General features: G+C 29.2%; 1 protein-coding gene across 1 annotated transcript in view; it reads left to right on the forward strand.

Annotated features, from left to right (window-relative positions):
* Positions 1 to 617: 617 nt before the first annotated feature.
* LOC145314992 (uncharacterized) overlaps positions 618 to 20,135 on the forward strand; it is an 80,011-nt gene continuing 60,493 nt past the window's right edge. The window contains exons 1-8 of the mRNA XM_080155061.1: positions 618 to 765; positions 3,903 to 3,986; positions 5,906 to 5,984; positions 6,706 to 6,778; positions 7,704 to 7,762; positions 8,418 to 8,504; positions 11,844 to 11,909; positions 13,114 to 13,188. Of these exons, the coding sequence (XP_080011187.1) occupies positions 618 to 765; positions 3,903 to 3,986; positions 5,906 to 5,984; positions 6,706 to 6,778; positions 7,704 to 7,762; positions 8,418 to 8,504; positions 11,844 to 11,909; positions 13,114 to 13,188 (671 nt within the window). The remainder of the gene's footprint in view (positions 766 to 3,902; positions 3,987 to 5,905; positions 5,985 to 6,705; positions 6,779 to 7,703; positions 7,763 to 8,417; positions 8,505 to 11,843; positions 11,910 to 13,113; positions 13,189 to 20,135) is intronic.

Raw genomic sequence — 20,135 nt, forward strand, 5'->3', positions numbered from 1 at the left:
ACCAAATTTTAAATGTGAAAAAATAAAATTAGTTATTTAAAATAAATCTGAACTTAGGAAAGCCAAATTTAAATTCATTTTTATCAATCGCAGCGTATTATAAACAGCTCTCCGCAGATATCAAAATAAAAAGTTATAAGATCAAAACCATTGGTGTTATCCTATTTTTTTTCAATTCTCGACAGAACTATGACTCTGTTATAGAACAACTATTTAGTTTAGGTTAGGTTATAGACTAGGGAGCCAGCGCTACGGCTAGGCAGGCAAGGGGGCCGAGCGCTGCGGCTAGACAGGGTAGGGAGCCGAGCGCCTAAATTTTCAAAACTATTTCTAAGAGGATTATACCAAACCATTTGTGTAAGCCCGAAGGGCCAAAGACACGGGTCAACAAAACTGGTATTAATTTTATGATTTTTTATTTTAATATTCACGGAAATTTTCGGTAGTACGATGTTGTACGTGAGTTTCCAGTATAGCAGAGAACCGGTTCTCATTCAGCGGATATTAACTGGTTTCGAAGACAAACTGGAAATGATTTTATTGTTATAATCAATCCTTTGGCCATTAATTATAGACAAAAAACCTGCTAACCCTAAATGTTGCTTATAAGCTAGAAAATGAGGAAGCATGTTGCTAAATTTGGCTTGAAACTAAACTGGCAGTTAGTGATGGAAGGCCCCGAGCGGATTGTCTGCTGCGGCCTGTGTCTTTGCATGGCGGTTGCAGTGTTCAGCAGCGTGTCTCTGGTCTACCTTACAGCGCTAGGTAAGACTTGTTAGATTTGTCCTATTGATTTTTTACTTTGGATGATGATTTGTGTCTGTGTATGGCAGTGGCAGTTTTTAGAAGCATGTCTCTAGTCTACCTTACGGCGTTAGGTAGGTTTCTTTTAGGAGCAAATCTACTCTATAATTCACTTTGCCTGTCTGTATGTCAACCTTCAGTAAGTCAGTCTGCTTAAAAAGACAAAAATACCCATTTTTAAAAGGTTTCTTAATTTTCTTTTTGCATATTATTTTTTAAACATTATTTTGTTTAGAGTCAAATTCAAACAGTTATTATTATATAAAATAAATTTTATTTTGATTTTCCATTATTAGTAGCGAAGCTATTCTATAATGTCCGTCCGTCTGTCTGTCCGGCCGTCCATCTGTCTGAGACAGAGTGGGGGAAACGTGATTTTCTCGGCTCCTATTAAAGATAGACAGCTGAATTTTTAGTGAAAATTCCCATGACATATGCGCATCTAATCAATATATTGTTTAGTCCATCTGTTTGTTAATTGGGGTGCTAGATCGATTCCTAGATTTTTTTGTTTTCGTAATTTTCTCGACTCCTTTTCAAGTCAGACAACTGAAATTTTCCCGATTTAAGTAAATTTGCATCCTACATGTTTTTACTAAGTTTTATTAAGATTTGTATATTGATTGGGGTGCTAGATCGATTCCTAGTTTTTTTTCGAGTTTTCATGATTATCTTAACTCCTGTTCAAGATAATTTTAAGGAATAATAAGGAATTTTTAGGGATTAATTAAGTCAACATTTTACTCATTACTATAAAGTTTTTTCAAGAAATGATAATTGGTTGGGTTCCTAGATCGATTCCTAGTTTTTAAAGTTTTCCTGATTTTTTCGACTCCTGTTCAAGATAAACCGCTGGAATTTTTAAGGATTAATTAAGTCAACATTATACATATTTTTACCAAGTTTGATAAAGACTTGCAATTTGTTGGGGAGCTAGATCGATTCCTAGATTTTACGTTTTTATTATTAGCTTAATGCTTAAAAAGATATTATACATTTTTAAAAGGTTTTGTGATTTATTTCATTTATGTCTTTTTACCATACTCAAAAGATTATTTTTTCCTGAATATCAATAAATTTTGAGCTTCGCTACATATGGATGTTGTCATCCTTGTTTAATCTACATCCCTTGTTCATGAAGTTTTGCTGTAAAAAAATCTTTCTTAAACTATTTTATTATTTTATATTGTTTCTTTTTGTCCAAACTCTCAGGGAGAACTTTGGGCGCTTTTATTTAATTCTAATTGGTTATTCATTAAGTGTCCAAACGTTTCAACTGCAATCTACAGAAGGGGTAACTTTGTGTATCTTCATTGAGGATGTACATTAATTTATCGGTCTTATCCCTTTAGATCCTTGCTAAATTCTTGTGAAAATATAAAATGTTTTTACATGAAAAATACATTTCTTAAGAAAAAACTTCGGGCAAATCCTATAAACCAAAGATAAAAACAATGTGTGTCATACATTACAACTAAATATTAAGAATAGAAATATTGAAGATCTAATAAATGGCCGAAATAATTAAAGTTTACTTCATGATAATTTGGTAAAAGGATCTAAAGGGATAATACAATGGCTGATGAATTTATGTACATTTCTCATAAGAATGCACAAAATTGTTCATAATTACAATTAATGGTTAAAAATTTTGGACACTCAACTTAATGAACCAACCTATCAAAATTCGATAAAAGTCCTAAAATATATACAATAAAACTTTGGGGACTAGTGTAATAAATAGCCCAATTTCCCCTACCTTCTTGGGTAAAAGGTCCTTAAGATGATAATTAAGACAACCATATTTTAAGGGATAATACAATAGACAATAAATTGATAAACATGATGATAAACAAATATTACCCCTCCTGTAGATTAAATCAATGGTTGAAAAGTTTGAAACCTACTAGCTTAAAACTACCATTTGATTAAAGTATCCAAAAGGTTATAAGCCAATGAGTAAGATAATTTTTTAAAACTTTGGGTACTAATGTAATTTATAAGAATATTTATGACGAATTGCTCATTTGTGGAAACATAAAACAATGGACTAAAGTTTCTGACAATTTGATAAACATACCAAGTCTCACATAATCAGTCATGGGGAACATAGATAGATAAATTGATGGATATGGATTGATAGATAGATAGATAGATGGATATATGGATAGACAGATAGATGGATGGATAGATAAATAGATAATACAATTTGATAAACATACCAAGTCTCACATAATCAGTCATGGGAAAATAACATAGATAGATTAATGGATATGGATTGACAGATAGATGTATGGACGGATAGATAGATAAATAGATAGATGGATGGATAGATAAATAGATAATACAATTTGATAAACATACCAAGTCTCACATAATCAGTCATGGAGAACATAGATAGATAGATTAATGGATATGGATTGATAGATAGATGGATGGATAAATAGATAGATGGATGGATAAATAGATAGATGGATGGATTGATGGATATGGATTGATAGATAGATAGATAGATGGATATATGGATGGATGGATGGATGGATGGATGGATGGATGGATGGATGGATGGATGGATGGATGGATGGATGGATGGATGGATGGATGGATGGATGGATGGATGGATGGATGGATGGATGGATGGATGGATGGATAGATGGATAGATGAATGGATGGATGGATGGATGGATGGTTGTATGGATGGATGGATGGATGGATGGATTGATGGATGGATGGATGGATGGATAGATAAATAGATAATACAATTTGATAAACATACCAAGTCTCACATAATCAGTCATGGGGAACATAGATAGATAGATTGATGAATATGGATAGATAGATAGATGGATTGTTGGATGGATAGATAGATGGATAGATGGATGGATAGATAAATAGATAATACAATTTGATAAACATACCAAGTCTCACATAATCAGTCATGGGGAACATAGATAGATAGATTGATTGATGGAGACATATTTATACAGATAAATAGATTGTTTGATTGATAGACACATATTTGAATAGATGGACCATTTTTGTATGGAGAGAGAATGAATAGTAAGAAAACAAAATTCTTCAAATTTTCATTTTTTTAGTGTACATGCCAGCCAAAAGGGAACTGCAGTCTGGCCTTATGGACAGTCCTGTTACCTGTACAACTCTAGAGAGGGTACATACAGGTATAAATAGATATTATGGACAGTCCTGTTACCTGTACAACTCTAGAGAGGATACATACAGGTATAAATAGATATTATGGACAGTCCTGTTTTATGTACAACTCTAGAGAGGGTATATACAGGTATAGATAGATAGATAGATATTATGGACAGTCCTGTCACCTGTACAACTCTAGAGAGAGTACATACAGGTATAGATAGATAGGTATTATGTACAGTCCTGTTATCTGTACAACTCTACAGAGAGAGTATAAACAGGTATAGATAGATAGATATTATGAACAGACCTGTTACATGTACAACTCTAGAGAGAGTACATACAGGTATAGATAGATAGATAATATGGACAGTCATGTTACCTGTACAACTCTAGAGAGAGAGAACATACAGGTATAGATAGATAGATGTTTAGATAGGTATTATAGACAGTCCTTTTGGATTAATTCAATAATTATCTGCAACTGTTCTGTAAAACATGTTCAATGTAAAGCATTAGGAACCAAGTATAGATTGATAATTCACTTTCATATGATATATCATGGCAAAAACAAGCAGAGAAAATCATTGTTCAATCCCAAGATATTTCATATGGAGAGCATTGCAACTCTACTAAGAGCTAATAAAATTTTGTTCATGAAATTGTGTAGACATCTAGACTATATTGTAAATTGCTTCAATACAGGCATCTTTAAATTCTTCATTGATATAATTATAAATTGATATAGTTGGTATGCTTTTAATTTTACCAAATTGTTACAGGATTTATCATGAAAATTGTAAATAAATTGGAAATTATTAAAACAAAAATGTGTAAAAAAATGGTGTAATGTTATGAAAATTGACATACATGTTGATTTCCTTCCTCTGCACTGTATTGGTGTAAGAAAGGAAAATCAACCAATTGGTTTCTAAAGTTAAGAAGTAACATAACTTTAACTTATCAATACCATAATTTATTGGGTAATAGTTATACTGTCATTCCATGATATTAAACAACTATAGGAATAGTCTGCAAGTTATCAAAGACAGTTTAACAATGCATTTGGCACCCTTATGGATTGATAGGTAGATAATGTATGTATAAAATAGGTAGATATTCAGAAATAATTCAGAAATATCTTATTTGATATCTATTTAGTAGATTTTAAATCTACCAATCATCTACATATTCAACTGTCTATATAACTAGCTAACTACATATCTTTATGTATCTATCTATCAAGATATATATGATTGGGTTTTCTGTTTTGAGTCTGTCCCAACCTAATTTCTGTAACCAAATCTAGCAATCTAAATTTTTAACTATCCATCAATTAATCTATCTATCTAACTAGCTATCTAGCTGTCTACTTATCTATCTATCTAGATATGAGTGATTGGGCCTCATGTTTTAAGTAGTGTCTGTCCCAACCTGATCTGAACCAAATCTAGCTTTCAATCTATCTACCTACCTATTCATCTAGCTGTCTACCTATCTATCTAGATATCTACCTTACTTTCTGTCTAGATATGTGTGATTGGACCTCATGTTTTCAATGGTGTCAGTCCCAACCTAATTTCTGTACCCAAATCTAGGAATCTATCTTTTTAACTATCCATCAATCAATCTATCTACTATCTATCTAACTAGCTATCTTCCTCTCTATCTCTGTGAATCTATCTAGATATGTGTGATTGGGCCTCCTGTTTTGAATGGTATCTATCCCAACATAATTTCTGTACCCAAAACTAGCTTTCAATCTGTCTATCTATGTAGCTATCTAACTATCTACCTACCTATCTATCTTTATCCATCTACCTATATATGAATTTGAGTTGTGTCTATCCCAACCTAAATCTGTACCCAAATCTAGGAATCTACCTTTCTAACTATCCATCTAAGTAGCTATCTTCCTCTCTATCTCTGTCTATCTATCTAGATATGTGTGATTGGGCCTCTTGTTTTGAATGGTGTCTGTCCCAACCTAATTTCTGTACCCAAATCTGGAGTGAAGTCAGGTAAAGAAACATCAATGCAAGAACAATTAGTCTTTGTTCTTATTCTTGCAAAGACATTGCAAACTTAATCATTACCTTAATTTTATCTATTTTATCTTTTATTGAAAAGATTTATCAAGTAAGCCTTATAGAATTATTTCCATAATAATAATATTTAGAATTTAAACTGAACTAAATTGTTTAAACATTCTATTTTCTCAGAAAATTTTTAAATGAGAGTGCATTTTACTCTTTGGTTTCTCAATTATATGATTGGATTTTTCCCCTAGTCATTTTTTATTTACAACATAGTCAAAACCTTACAGAGATTAAATAACAATTATATATATTTTGAAAGTAAATGTTGTACAACTTAGTTTTTTTATATCTATTATAAAGTATTCATCCATTTGTCTAATACATTACTATTGTGTTTGATTCTAGTATTGCAAAAAATTGCATTCATTGGAATGCAATTTTTAATAGTGGTTATTATAGATGTTTAATACCATAATATGACTGTAGAATTACAGATAATGCTAACCTGCTACTGTATTGTCATTTTACTATAGTTTTTTATCCTTAGTAATAGTTTTACCTTTACATTTGAGTGTGTATGCTTTAGTTGCAATACAAATTTATCCATTTAATTCACTTTTCAATTCAAGAGGCACTGTAAAGAAAAATATTGTAAGATCTTTATGGACATTATTTTACTTTATATTATGAATTACTGTTTTAGGAGAAATGGTTCTGAATTGGAGTTTTTTGGGTGTTCTGCTTTAAATGATTCTGTTTGTACTATTCCAGACAGGGTAAGTGTTATAATATCTATACATCTAAAGATCTATGAATAAAATATCCATCAATTGATTGATCAAACACCTAATCTATTATTTGTCTATCAATCTATCAATAAATCCATTAATTAATCTATTAATGAATCTAGTAATTCATTTATTAGGGTTGGGCCGGATATCCGGTTTGGCCGGTTATCCGGCCGGATATCCGGTCTTTTTCAATATCTGGCCGGATACCGGATATTAAAACTATCTGGTTACAGGAAATCCGGCTGTTTTTTTACGCCGGATATCCGGTTATCCGGCCGGATAACCAGTAATTTGCCGGATATCGAACGTTGGCCAGATATCCGGCCAGAACCGGATATCCGGCATTAGAAATTAGCCGGATATCCGGTATCCGGTATCCGGCCAAAAAAGTATCCGGCCCAACCCTATCATTTATTAATAATTATTGTGATTGATCTAACAATGAATCATTCGATCTTTTATTCAGATTATGAACTGATAGAACTCAATTGATATATCTCTCTTTCTATCTAAATTTTCAACTTTCAACCATCTGTAAAAATTCCTTTAGCCCTAAACTTTAAATTGAATATACTTTTTACCTTTAACTTTTTACAAGTCTACAGTTTAAACTTGTTGAAATTTAAATTAACATAAAGTTGTCCAGTTTTTTAATATTTATCCTCATCAATTATTTTGTTAAAAGTTAATTTTTCAATTCCTTAAAAAACTTTTATTTAAAATACCTTTGTTCTATAACAAAAATTCATCTTCTTTTTCCTACTCTTTATGATAAAGGTTTAACCAAACTGAAACACATAAATATTTGAGAAATTAATAAATATAATATTTAACTCATTTTCTATCTTTTATTAATTGTTTTGATTTTTGTTGAAAAAAATGTATTTATGTATTAATTTTTTTATTTTAGATGTTGGTAGAAGAATTATCCTGTTCAAAAGATTCTGATTGTTATCCTCTTGACAAGAGGTGAAAATATTTCTGTCTGTATATATGATATCTGATAATATTGTATTTTTCAATATAGGCCTCTAGTGGGAGGGAAAAGTCTCACAACCTTTTTTTCAATTTGAGTTTTAAAAAATTGTAAAGAAATTAATTTTTGGGGGAGTGAGGGGTTGGGGTTTTATTTTTCATTTGGAGGGTTAAAAACCCACATTAAAAACGGTTCAACGGTTAGCAAGATTTTTGGCTACAGATTACTACTTTATAATGGGATTATGTTACACTTATAAAAGATTACAGAAATAAAGATCAATTAGCCAATTTGACTATCCATTAACCTCTGAGGAGCCTAGATAATTTGTGTATTTATACAATCAATCAGTGGTAAACACCACAACAATTGCATTACTAATAGTCTATACAATAGTTCTGTTCTTTTCTTTTTCTCTACCAAATTCTCAGAATTTTTCTTTTTCTCTTTTCTTTTTTTTTCTTCTCTTCATATAACTTACTTTCCCTTTTAATATCTTTCGCTTTTATCTTTCTTTCTTTAATTCACCCTCTTTTAAGAAAATATTATGCTAGTTGAAAAAGTTACTGAAATGAAAACATTTTGTGTGTAAATTCTCTCTTGTTTAACTCTCTTTTTCAATATCCTTTATTTATTTCTTATTTTCAGGTTATTAAAGAGATGTGACTATTACAAAGTTTGCCCTGAAGATACTAATAACATTTTTGCTTGTGAACAAGAAACTTGTGTTAGCAGGTATAATTGATAGTCAGATTGATGATTAGATAGATAGACAGACACAAAAATAGATATTTGATATAATTATTTTAAAGTATAACTTCAATAATTAATTCAACAGATACAGCATGACCCCCGAAAAAGTATTTTTAAGCATCTGCAGCCCTTATTTCTCAATGAATTATCAAAAAATGCATATGTCCTTGTTCTCTATAGTATTCCACGTAAGTAGATATAAAAATATTTTTTTTTACCTCCATTAACACCGGAGATTTTTAGTGCTAAAGTTTTGAAAACGTGACTGAGGAAAAAGTAACTTTTAACATGAAACGACTTTTTTAGCAAAATTAAGCTAGAAATCCTTTTATTTTTGTTACTAGCAGAAACTTTATACAAAAATGAAATAAAAAATTAAGTTTTTGAGTAAAAAGCATTTTTTTACACATATTTTTTGAGTCTTTTTAGTTTAATGATATTTTGAAAAACTTACTTATTAGGCAAAATTGTTTAAGATTAAAAAACCAAATAAATCTCTATGAATATAGCAGGAAAATTGTTTTTGTTTCACAATCCTAACTTTAATAACAAAAAAGTTATAAAGAAAATAAAAATAAACATAATGATTTTTTAGTCTAAAAAGCTTAATTTACCCCCTATTAAATAATTGAGATGTCAGAAAAGTAGGCGGAGCAACTGTCATAATTAATCCTTTTCTATAAATAAGGGTTAATAAATAACCTAAAATTTGCAAATAATCAATTCATTCAGTAGTATTTTTTGCCATTAAAAATTTATATTTTTTGGTGGAATAAAAAAGAAATATTTAGTTAACTTGTTTTTCTTTGTGTCTCATTATTCAGTTGCCAGAAAAACATAATATAACCATCCAAAAAATAAGAGAAACAAAAAAAAATTCTTTTTCTCAGTCACTTTTTCAAAACTTTAGCTCTAAAAATCTCCGGTGTTAATGGAGGTAAAAAAAATATTTTTATATCTACTTACGTGGAATACTATGGAGAACAAGGACATATGCATTTTTTAATAATTCATTGAGAAATAAGGGCTGGAGATGCTTAAGAATACTTTTTCGAGGGTCATGCTGTAGATAAATAATTCCTAAGCCTAAAATTTATATGACTTCAAGAAGCAATATCTTAGAGATGTAAATTTTAATTGAATTGAAAGATTTTCTTTTAACTTTACAGCACATTTATACAGAAATGGAACAATAATTTAGATGAAATATTATAATACACAAAATTTAATCATTGGTGAAAATATTTGAAAATGCTAGTTTGTAAATCCCAATTAAGTTGTAATAAAAGTCTCCCTAAGATTTTAAGCTAAAAAATGAGGAAGGTGTTTATTAAAATTTTAGGACCAGTATAAATTACAGTACAATTTTAGTATTTGAGCTCCTTTTTAATTATTGTTTCTAAAACCATTAGTGGTATTAGTATATAACTACAATATCAGACATTTTCAAATAAAAATTCTGTTGTTATACTATAATATAATAAGGTCATGGAACCGGTCTCAATTGAACTTTATGAAAGGAAAATTAGTGAAAATTTTCTGCTTTAATCTTGAGTGTCAATTTAATTTTTAAATGAAGAGAGAGAAAATTTAAACTTTATTTTCACCTTAAACTTAGAAGTTGCAAGTTTGACATAGTTTAGAATGATATGCAATGATGTTTTTGTTTGTTAAAAAGTTCATTTTCCATAAATAAGTACAAATTAATTAATTATAGAGAAGCAGTTATTGAAAATTATTCTTATTACTAATAGTTTATCAGTTCTACCTAAAATTATAAGAGATATCAGGTAAGTTCAAATAGTTAAATGATAATAAATTTGTACAAAGACTTAAAGATTTAATTTTGCAACCTTTTAATGAATAGAGCCTAGTTAGATTAAAGAAATATAACTTTACAACTATTTAATGAATAGAGCCTTGTTAGATTAAGAAAATATATATTTACAACTATTGAATGAATAACTTTACAACTATTTAATGAATAGAGCCTTGTTGAGTAAGTGAATATGACTTTACAGCTAATTAATGAATACAGCCTAGTTAAATTAAGGGAAAATATGTTTACAACTATTTAGTAAATACAGCCTAATCAAAATAAGGAATTATAACTTTACATTTATTTAATGAATAGAGCCTAGTTAGATTATGAGAATATAACACATTTATTTTATTAATTTAGCCTAGTTAAATTTAAGTAATTTAACTATACTACTATTTAATGAATAGAGCCTAGTTAAATTAAGGATATATAACTTACAACTATTTAATGAATAGAGCCTAGTTGAATTAAGGAAATATAACTTTACAACTATTTAATGAATAGATCCTTCTTGAGTAAGTGAATATGACTAGTTGTAAACATATTTAGTAAATAAAGCCTAATTAAATTAGGGGAATATAACACATTTATTTTATTAATTTAGCCTAGTTAAATCTAGGTAATTTAACTATACAACTATTTAATGAATAGAGCCTAGTTAAATTAGGGAAATATAACTTTACAACTGTTTAATGAATAGAGCCTTGTTAAATTAAAGAAATATTCACTGAGAAAATGGGCTGCAAAATGTAAAGAAAGAAACTTTTTTTATAATGAGTTTGTCTTTCTGAGGCTTTAGAACTTAGTAGCCTTCTCAAATCTGGATTCTGCTTTTAAAGTAATGACACTTCTTATCCAGAGATAACCCATTAGGGTTACGACAAAGGCTGATGAATTGATTTGTATCTCCAATGATGAAACATAAATGTACCAATTTTGTAGATCACAATTAGAGGTTGAAACGTTTGTTCACTCACAAAATACAAGTTGTTAGGCTTACAAATAAGAAAACGTTATTTAAAACTCTGGGAAAAATTGCAATAATCCTTCATGAATATTTGTAATTTCTTAAGAAAAAATAGACAACCAAATATCCTACCACTCGGAATACATGTCCATGTTTTGTCAGTGTAAAATGAAGTGTAATTTGAAACTTTTCCAAATTTAATTTTGTCCAAATAAAAGTTTAAAGATGAAAACGTGTTTGGAATTGAGACACATAGTTTCATGGATAGATAGATTGGTTGATAAATAGATTGATAGATAAATAGAACAGCTTTAAAATAGAGAGAATGAACAATACATAGTTAGGTGTTTTTTATTGTCTATAGCTTAAGATTTCAATAACTTTATCAGGGAAGCTTTACATATGTCCCAGGATAGTTTTAGGCTATTTTATTTCCAGATTTAAATATTGGGATGGTTTTAGGTCTTTTCTAACCCTTTAAATACAAAGTCCCTAGTGCGAATATATTCACTTATAAAAATGTCTATTTTAGGAGGGAAACAAGAAATTGTAAGATGAACAGAAAATGCCATGATTTAACAAACCAATTCTTATGCAAGTAAGTAGATAGATAGATATTTAGATAGACAGATACATGCACAGTGCCTTCGAAGGTGCTTTGACTTTAGTGTCAGAACCTAAATTGGGACATAGTGCATTTCATTACACTAGGTTAGGTAACTTCATTTCACTTTTCAATAAAATCTAAAATGCAGCGGTTTTTGAGAAAATTAAATTTGAAAATTTCAAGTTCAATTTTCACCCACTAGGAGTTACCGCATGACAAGAAAAACAAAGATTATTTATTTAAAATTTTAAACAACTTTGCTTTTATAAAGTTCTTCATAAAACCACTCCTGAAGTGAGTTAATTAATGGCCATTTTTATCAATTGCTTTGCAAAGGTCACGGAAATTCAGCCTTAAATAAATCTTATATAGAGAGGTTTTATGACTGACTTTATAAAAGCAAAGTTATTCAAAATTTTAAATAAATAATCTTTGCTTTTCTTGTCATGATTATGCGGTAACTCCTAGTGGGTGAAAATTGAACTTGAAATTTTCAAATTTGATTTTCTCAAAAACCGCTGCATTTTAGATTTTATTGAAAAGTGGAATGAAGTTACCTAACCTAGGGTAATGAAATGCACTATGTCCCAATTTAGGTTCTGACACTAAAGTCAAAGCACCTTCGAAGGCACTGTGACATGATGACCTCAGGAAATTGTAAGATGAACAGAAAATGTCATTACTTAAAAAACCAATTCTTATGCAAGTATGTATATAAATAGTTAGGTGATAAGAAAGATAATTCAATATATTTTTAGAGAGATAAAAAAACCTGAAAATGTGTTGTAATTAGTAAGTTCTTACATAGATAGATTAACAAAGAGAAAGTTATATATCTACACAGATATAAGGACATATAACAGATATAAAGGAGCCATTTGTATACTACACTAGTACCCAAAACTCAATTTGCATAAAAACTTTGGGTAACTAATTTAATTCATGTCTGAATTTTTAAATAATAATTTTATCTACAAAAGGAAAAATTTAGTTTTTCATCATTTGGGATATCACATTAAATTATTGTCCATTGTCTTCTTGTCCCTTAATTCAAATTTTTAATATTACTGCATAAGGTAGGTTAAATTTTGGTTTAAAAAGGGTTGTAGATTTTAATTGCAGAATTATCCCCTATGCAAATAATTTTGGACAAATATTGAAACAAAAATTGAATAATCAATTTATTTTCTTTCAGTAATGGACTATGTCATAATATGAGCAGAGATTTTGTTTGTGAATACTCTTATACTGGAGATACTTATAATTGCAGGTTAGATCCATAGATAGATAAATAGATAATAAGAGAAAAAACTTTGTTTGTGAATATTCCTATACTGGAGATACTTATGATTGCAGGTTAGATTAATAGATAAATAAATAGATAATAAGAGAAAAAAATTTGTTTGTGAATATTTCTATACTGGAGATACTTATGATTGCAGGTTAGATTAATAGATAGATAAATTGATTGATAGATAGATAGATAGTTAATATGAGCAGTGACTTGTTGTTTGTGAAAATTCCTATACTGGAAATACTTATAATTGATAGATAAATAGATAGATATATGGAGTAGATAGATTAAAAGATAGATAAATTCATAGAAAGAAAGATAGATAGGTAACATAAGCAGATGTGAATACTCTTATACTTAAAGTTAAAATAATTATAATTACAGAATAAATTCCTGGATATATTGATTGATATACTAACAGATAGATAGATTGATATATGAATAGATAGATAAATTAATAGCTGTTTAGATTGATATTATTAGTACAGACTTTATTTGTGAATTTCCTTACAACACTCATAAACCAAGTAAAATTTTCTGTATTACTTTTCTAGGAGATAATTCTATCTATCTACTCGTGTTTTTATCCATCTACCTTTATCCAGGAAGAAAGGGAGGGGACAATAGGCAATTAATAAAATTTTAGAGTTTTAACTTAATATCTACAAAACCAGATATATCTGGAAAATTCCAAAAATTTAGCAATCTTTTTTTTTATTTGTATAATAAGAAATTATTAAACACAAAAAAAAGTATTTAACATTAGATTATGATGTCTTATTTTCCTGTGAATAGTCTGTAATTTATCATAAGATATATGACCTTAGTACTGACACCATAATTGGGGTTTGTTTTCATATTTGACAAGGGGTTGATTAGAATGGATAGTTACAGAAGTATCACAGTAGAATTTGTGGTTTATCCCACCCATTCTTAAAAGAAAACTGTTTTGTTTAAAAACCAAAATAAACTTGTTTTGAATTTTTTTTCAATGGTCTGCTGGTATTTGTATTGGTTAGTTCAGTAAGAGTCGTCTGCTTTTGGGAATAATTGTTTTAGCGGCATTCTTTGCGCTAGTACCCAAAGTCTTTGAAATTTGCCAAAATTATAAAAGTTGCATGTGCTCTGGTACCCAAAGTCCAAGACTGTCAGAAATATGAATTTTAGATCCATTGTCCCCTCCCTTCCTCCCAGACCTTTATCCCAATATTTGGAGCAAAGCCAATCAACAATATGTTCTGTTTAATTACTCTTGTATAAGATAAATTCCTTTCATAGCATTGTATTTCTTACAAAACAGCAAAATAAATAAATATATAATTAGCCTTTTAATCCAAAGATTGTTTAAATAAAAATTAATTGTATTTGTGAAGTTTGAAGTCATATAGAACAAGAAGGTATATCCTTCTAATAGAGTAACAGAATCTTTGTATATTTTCCGTCTGTCTGATCTTGCTAAGCACTGAACCGTTATGGTCCTCCTTTACAGAGTAGCTTCTCATAGGTCCTGGGAGTGTTTATAACTATTTTGGAGGAGGTTGCCACTTCCCTCCCAAGAAAAATTGCCATTAGAAAAATATTAAACCCACCCAAAAAAAATTTACTTTTTATCTATTAATTTAAAATAAAAATTTAACTCCAACTTTTCAAGTGCATCTAGAGGCCTCTAGGGGCGTAGCTGCTAGTATATTATAATTGAACTGTTATGTTCATTGTAGAGTGTTTGTAGAGTAGCTGCACTTAAAAAAAAATGAATCATACTTTATTATTTAAGAACTTATTACATTTTAAATTTCTAGAATGTTTGCTATTCTCATAACAATACACACTGTAAGAATATCTTTTCCATTCTTTTGCACACCCAACCATCCACCTACTATATAGTAGATATAATACCAACTAGACCATCAATTCTATTATTCTAAAGCAATTGGATGTTTATGTTTGTTTCTACCACGTCGAAACGTTATTTTTTTTTTTTTTTTCAATGAAGCTTTAAGCTTTGCAATTGAAAGTTATTAGTTTGTGTTCTGAAGGAAAGATATTTTTTTAAGATCCTAGAAAATACAGGTTCCAATTGGTTGTACTTTACAGGAACCTTTATAAATGTCTTGGTTTTGTTTGGGCTATTTTCTTTTCCTCCCCCAAAGCTAACTAGATGCTAAGGTGAAGCAACTTGTTACTTTGGTATACTAAAGAATTTAGCCAGATTTAAAAGTACAGAAATTCTAATCTTTGCTTTAAAATATCATTTAAAAGTTCAACAAACAAATATCTATTCCAAATACTTCTATTGTTAGTTATCTTTCTACCTATATTAATTGGCATCAATCCTAGAACAGTAAATATCCTTTTCTACTTCCCAAAGATCAAAATAAATTTCTCTTTTTTATATGAAGTAGACATTTGAAATTTCTAATTAAAAATCCCAGAGATACTTTTATAACTTTTATGCTCTAGATCTAAAAGTTTTGATGGTTTAAAGATTGATCTTATTTAATTCCTACATCAATGGCATTAATACATTTTACTTCCTTGGACAAATTGGATCTTATAATCATTAGTTTGGATACAAAGATTTTTGTAGATAGGTTGCTATAAATGAACTATTCACATGTAGTTTCAACTATAAAGATATCAAGTTTACATTGGAAATTGATAAAAGTAGTTACAGAAGGAAGGTAGATAGATGCTAAAATGGAATAATATAATTTGAGTTTTTAGGAATTACTAACGTTTATTAGATATTTTTATATAAACTAGAAATCAAATTTTTATTCAGACCTTTTTAATTATGATGTAGTGTTCCTTTAATAAAAATAAAACTAGCGGAAACTTCCTCAGAGGCCTCTAGGGGAGGAGGGGTGGGGTAAGGAGATGTTGACACCCTTCCTATCTAGTTTTAAAAGTTACAGCAACCTTGTAGGAAGGAAAGCCCAAAGTCATATAGTGACAATCTCTAGTGGCATTTTTAATATTTTTCTTATTATTTTTTTTCTAAGGGCCATTTCTTTTGGGAGGGTTCAGAGGTTAGCAAGATCCTTTTCATACAAACATACACACAAACAGTTCCTGTTTCTTTAATAGAAAGATAATATAAGGATCGAACTTTATTGGATGTTAAAACCAAACTGTCTTCTAAAAAGCTATACTTGCATTGTAAATTTAATTTAATACAATCTGCAACTTTTTAATCAATTCTAAACTCATGACAAATGTATTGTCTGAGTGTTTAATCTCAGACAGCCGTGCATTCGGAATAATTGGCATCATTAACTTTTACCATATTATTCTCAGAAATTAAGGGAGAGATGTATTAATTAAATTTTCAACGGAATGCATTGGAGTGTAAGGAGTGGAATCTATTATTTCAAATATCTTTCAAAATGTTAAAAACTCTCCATCTATTTAAGGAAGAAGAATTTAAGTTCTTTGTCCACTTGTTATTTGACAATCACTTGACTAATTTGGTTCTACTTTTGATAGAATAAACCAACTTTAGGAGTAGTTTTAGACTAAATATTTATTAAACGCATTTTAACCAATAAAAAAATCTTTGAGATTTGATGCTGGATGAAAACAACAAATATCTTTTGTAAAAAGAATGTTTATCAATCCCTTTAATTGAGTAAAAGTCTGGATAAAAATCTGGAACACTTCAGTATGCTTTGAGAGGAAATACTGTCACTAATTAATTACTGTATCTAGGACAATTGTGGGAAAAGGTATAGTTCAATGGGGGATATACAGCACTTCACAAAATGAAAAAAGTAATAAATAACAATTATTATGTTTTGTTGACATATCAAACAAATACATGATCACAAAAGTAGAAGCAATATCTTGGCTTTTGAAATAATCTGTAAAAAAACACCAACATATAATAAGGTTCCTATTTCTGTAATACTCTATGAGTATTTATAAAGGCATCAAGCATGTTATGCAAATTTAACTTAATCCAGTCAAAATTCAGGATCAAACACACATTCAGTGTTGCTACAATATAGTGAAAGTACCATTCATTTGCATTGGTTTATGGCATCTATTTAGAACACTTTTGGCTTTCATTAATTAGTCTTAAAAGGGGGGGGTGTAAAAGTCACCCTCTTATTCAACCCCAAACCAAATAGCCTATAACATAACAAAATCAATTCTAAGATTACGTAAAAATTATTAAAAAAATTTTTTCATAAAAATAAAATGGACATACATAAAGAAATTTTTTAATATTGTTTATTATTTTCATATTATGGTTTATATAGTAATTTTTTTTTGGTCTGAAGCTGGAGGTTACAAAAAATATTGGTCAGAATTTATCCTGGGGCGGATTTAGGCTATTTGCTCAACCTCCCCTAGAGGCTGTGGGCGAAGCAACTAATATATTACAAATTATTTATGTAATAATGCTGCCTTTACAAAATATTGGCTGTCTTGTAAGGACAGTAAATGCAAAATTTTACCTTGCTTCCAATTATTATAATTACCAGAGCTCATAGGATGTGTTCAACTAGTTTTATAACATATTTCATTGTACTTTGGAAATATTAATATTTGTTTTTAGGATAGTATAAAATAAAATTTTATTTGGTTTTGCAAGATAAGGATACAAATATTACTTATGCATTAGTTACAGATTGAATATAAGAAAATCAAGTACAAGATGCATGATTTGAATTTAAGTCACAGGTATTAAAAAGTTCTAGAACTTTACCTATTAAAAACAAATTTAAGAATCATCTATCCTACAGAAATGTGTGCACTCATCCATTTTTGTTATATCTTGTTTAACTATTAAAACTATTTTTATTTTATTTCTATGCTATATAATTTTTTTGTTACTTTTAGAAAAATATCAAGATATAAATGTAGAGCTGAATAGAGAATGGGTTAGATGCACTGTTTGTCAACTCAAATAAACCTCAGCATTTTCTTGTAGACCTACAATAGATGTAAAATATTTGGATAACAAAATTTTATTCTTTCATTCTATATTCTTAGATGTATGTATTTGAAGTGAAAATACATAAACTCTTGTAACAAAAACTTAGGAAACTATCCATTCACTAATGTTAAAGTTATTCAAAAATGTTTCTTTCTCCCTTTATTCTAAGATCCATTATTCTCTTACCTCTGGTTACCTCTGGGCCTGAACTATTCTAGGCCCATGTTGTTTAGCTGCCATGTGCACTACACAAATTTAGTTTGACAATAGAAATCCTTTCACAATCTTAAGCTTTAGTAAATTCAGATTGAATATACAAATCAGAAAGCAATATTAAGAAGAAAAGTGGACATTGAATTGTAAATTACACTGGTATCCTAAGATTTATAACCCAAAACCTTTCGGAAGGGATAATTTTGTAATCATCATTAGGGATGTAAATGACTTTATCTCCTGTTTTATTATCTCTAGAAATTTATAACTTTTGGATGGCATGGTCTAAAATATCAAGAATGAATCTTCAAGTGTAAGACAATTGATTATGATAAAGTGACATGAGAAATGTTTTCAAGGTCTGATTCTTTTCTGTTTAGTAACATGTTCAATCATTTAATAACGCAGTAGAATTTATGATTATTTTTCTATTGCACGGTAATGTTGTAGAATGTGAGAAAATGTCTTTGAGAATCATCTTTTATTGGTTTGAGAGCTGTCAAAACAGAACAACAACAAAGTTTGACAAATGGAAAATTTGTTTTCAACTAAAAGTGGATTGTTCAAGTGTGAGATATCAGTTCAATCAGTTTAACACATTCACTTAAATTATTATGACTTTGGGACAAGACAGATATATGGTAATCAAAAATAAATCAATTAAGCCTATCCTTCCCTTACCCACCCTTAAGGCTTAAACTTTTGTTCCAAATTTTGTTCATGAAATTTCACTACATACATTTACAAATTTATTTAGTATATATAGGCATTTTTTTTGCTATGTATTTCATGTTAAGCTTAAAAATACCACATAATTTATCATCTATTTTTACAAGTAATTTTGCATTTTTGCTTGATTTACTAGCTGTAGTAGGTGTAAAAGAGCTTTAGTTTTGAGATGAGAATAACTGACACATATTTATCAACAATGACAATTATGTCCATTTTAGAATCTGTAAATAGATAATCAAGTTTTAGATAAAAAACAAAACAAAGAGACTCACTCTAGTTCAAAAGAATTTATCTTATATATATTTACCATAGTTATCTATTGTACTTACATTATCTTTTTTTTCCTTCTGCCAACCTAATCAATCAAAAATGTCCTAAGACTGACCTCAAGTCTGAGAATATAAATTGACAAAAGAGAAAAATAATAAGTAATTAGATAAAATAATAAATTATTCAGTTTTAAAGAATAGAAAATAGCTTATAAGAATATAAATGTTCTGCTTGTTTAAATCCAAGAAGAAAAAAAAAGATACGTGTTGTAATGAAAGGACACCAAAGTGACTGGGATTTGACAGTGTGTGGATAAAGTGGCTGTAAACCTGGACCCAATCATCCTGTTAACATCCTCTTTACATTCCAGAGATTAGGATCCTATACTTTCTTAGAATAACAAACTTTAATGTTCAATATAATGTTCATTATATCTTTCAGACAACCAAGTAAGTTTGTGCTTTCACACTCCTCCTAAATATGGGATGTGCCTTAAAAAGCACAAACATTGGAGAGTTGTTTTTCATTAGGTAATTTTAGGTATTGTATACTGGATAGCCCTTTTTATGTATAAGTTCACAGGTATAGACCAAATAGCAAAATGAGGGGGGAATGTTTTCAACTGGCTCATAGTGTAAAGGCACCTCAATATAACCCTAGAGACCAAACTTAAACCCATTTACTTCCTTAATAAGATAATTTACACAAAAAGTAAGGAGTAATTAATATGTTCAGTAAATTACATTCTTTTCTATTTAATAAAACT

The sequence above is a fragment of the Acartia tonsa genome, chromosome 3 (genome assembly GCF_053477335.1).
Source record: "Acartia tonsa isolate MP-2025a chromosome 3, ASM5347733v1, whole genome shotgun sequence".
In the NCBI taxonomy this organism is placed as follows: domain Eukaryota; kingdom Metazoa; phylum Arthropoda; class Copepoda; order Calanoida; family Acartiidae; genus Acartia; species Acartia tonsa.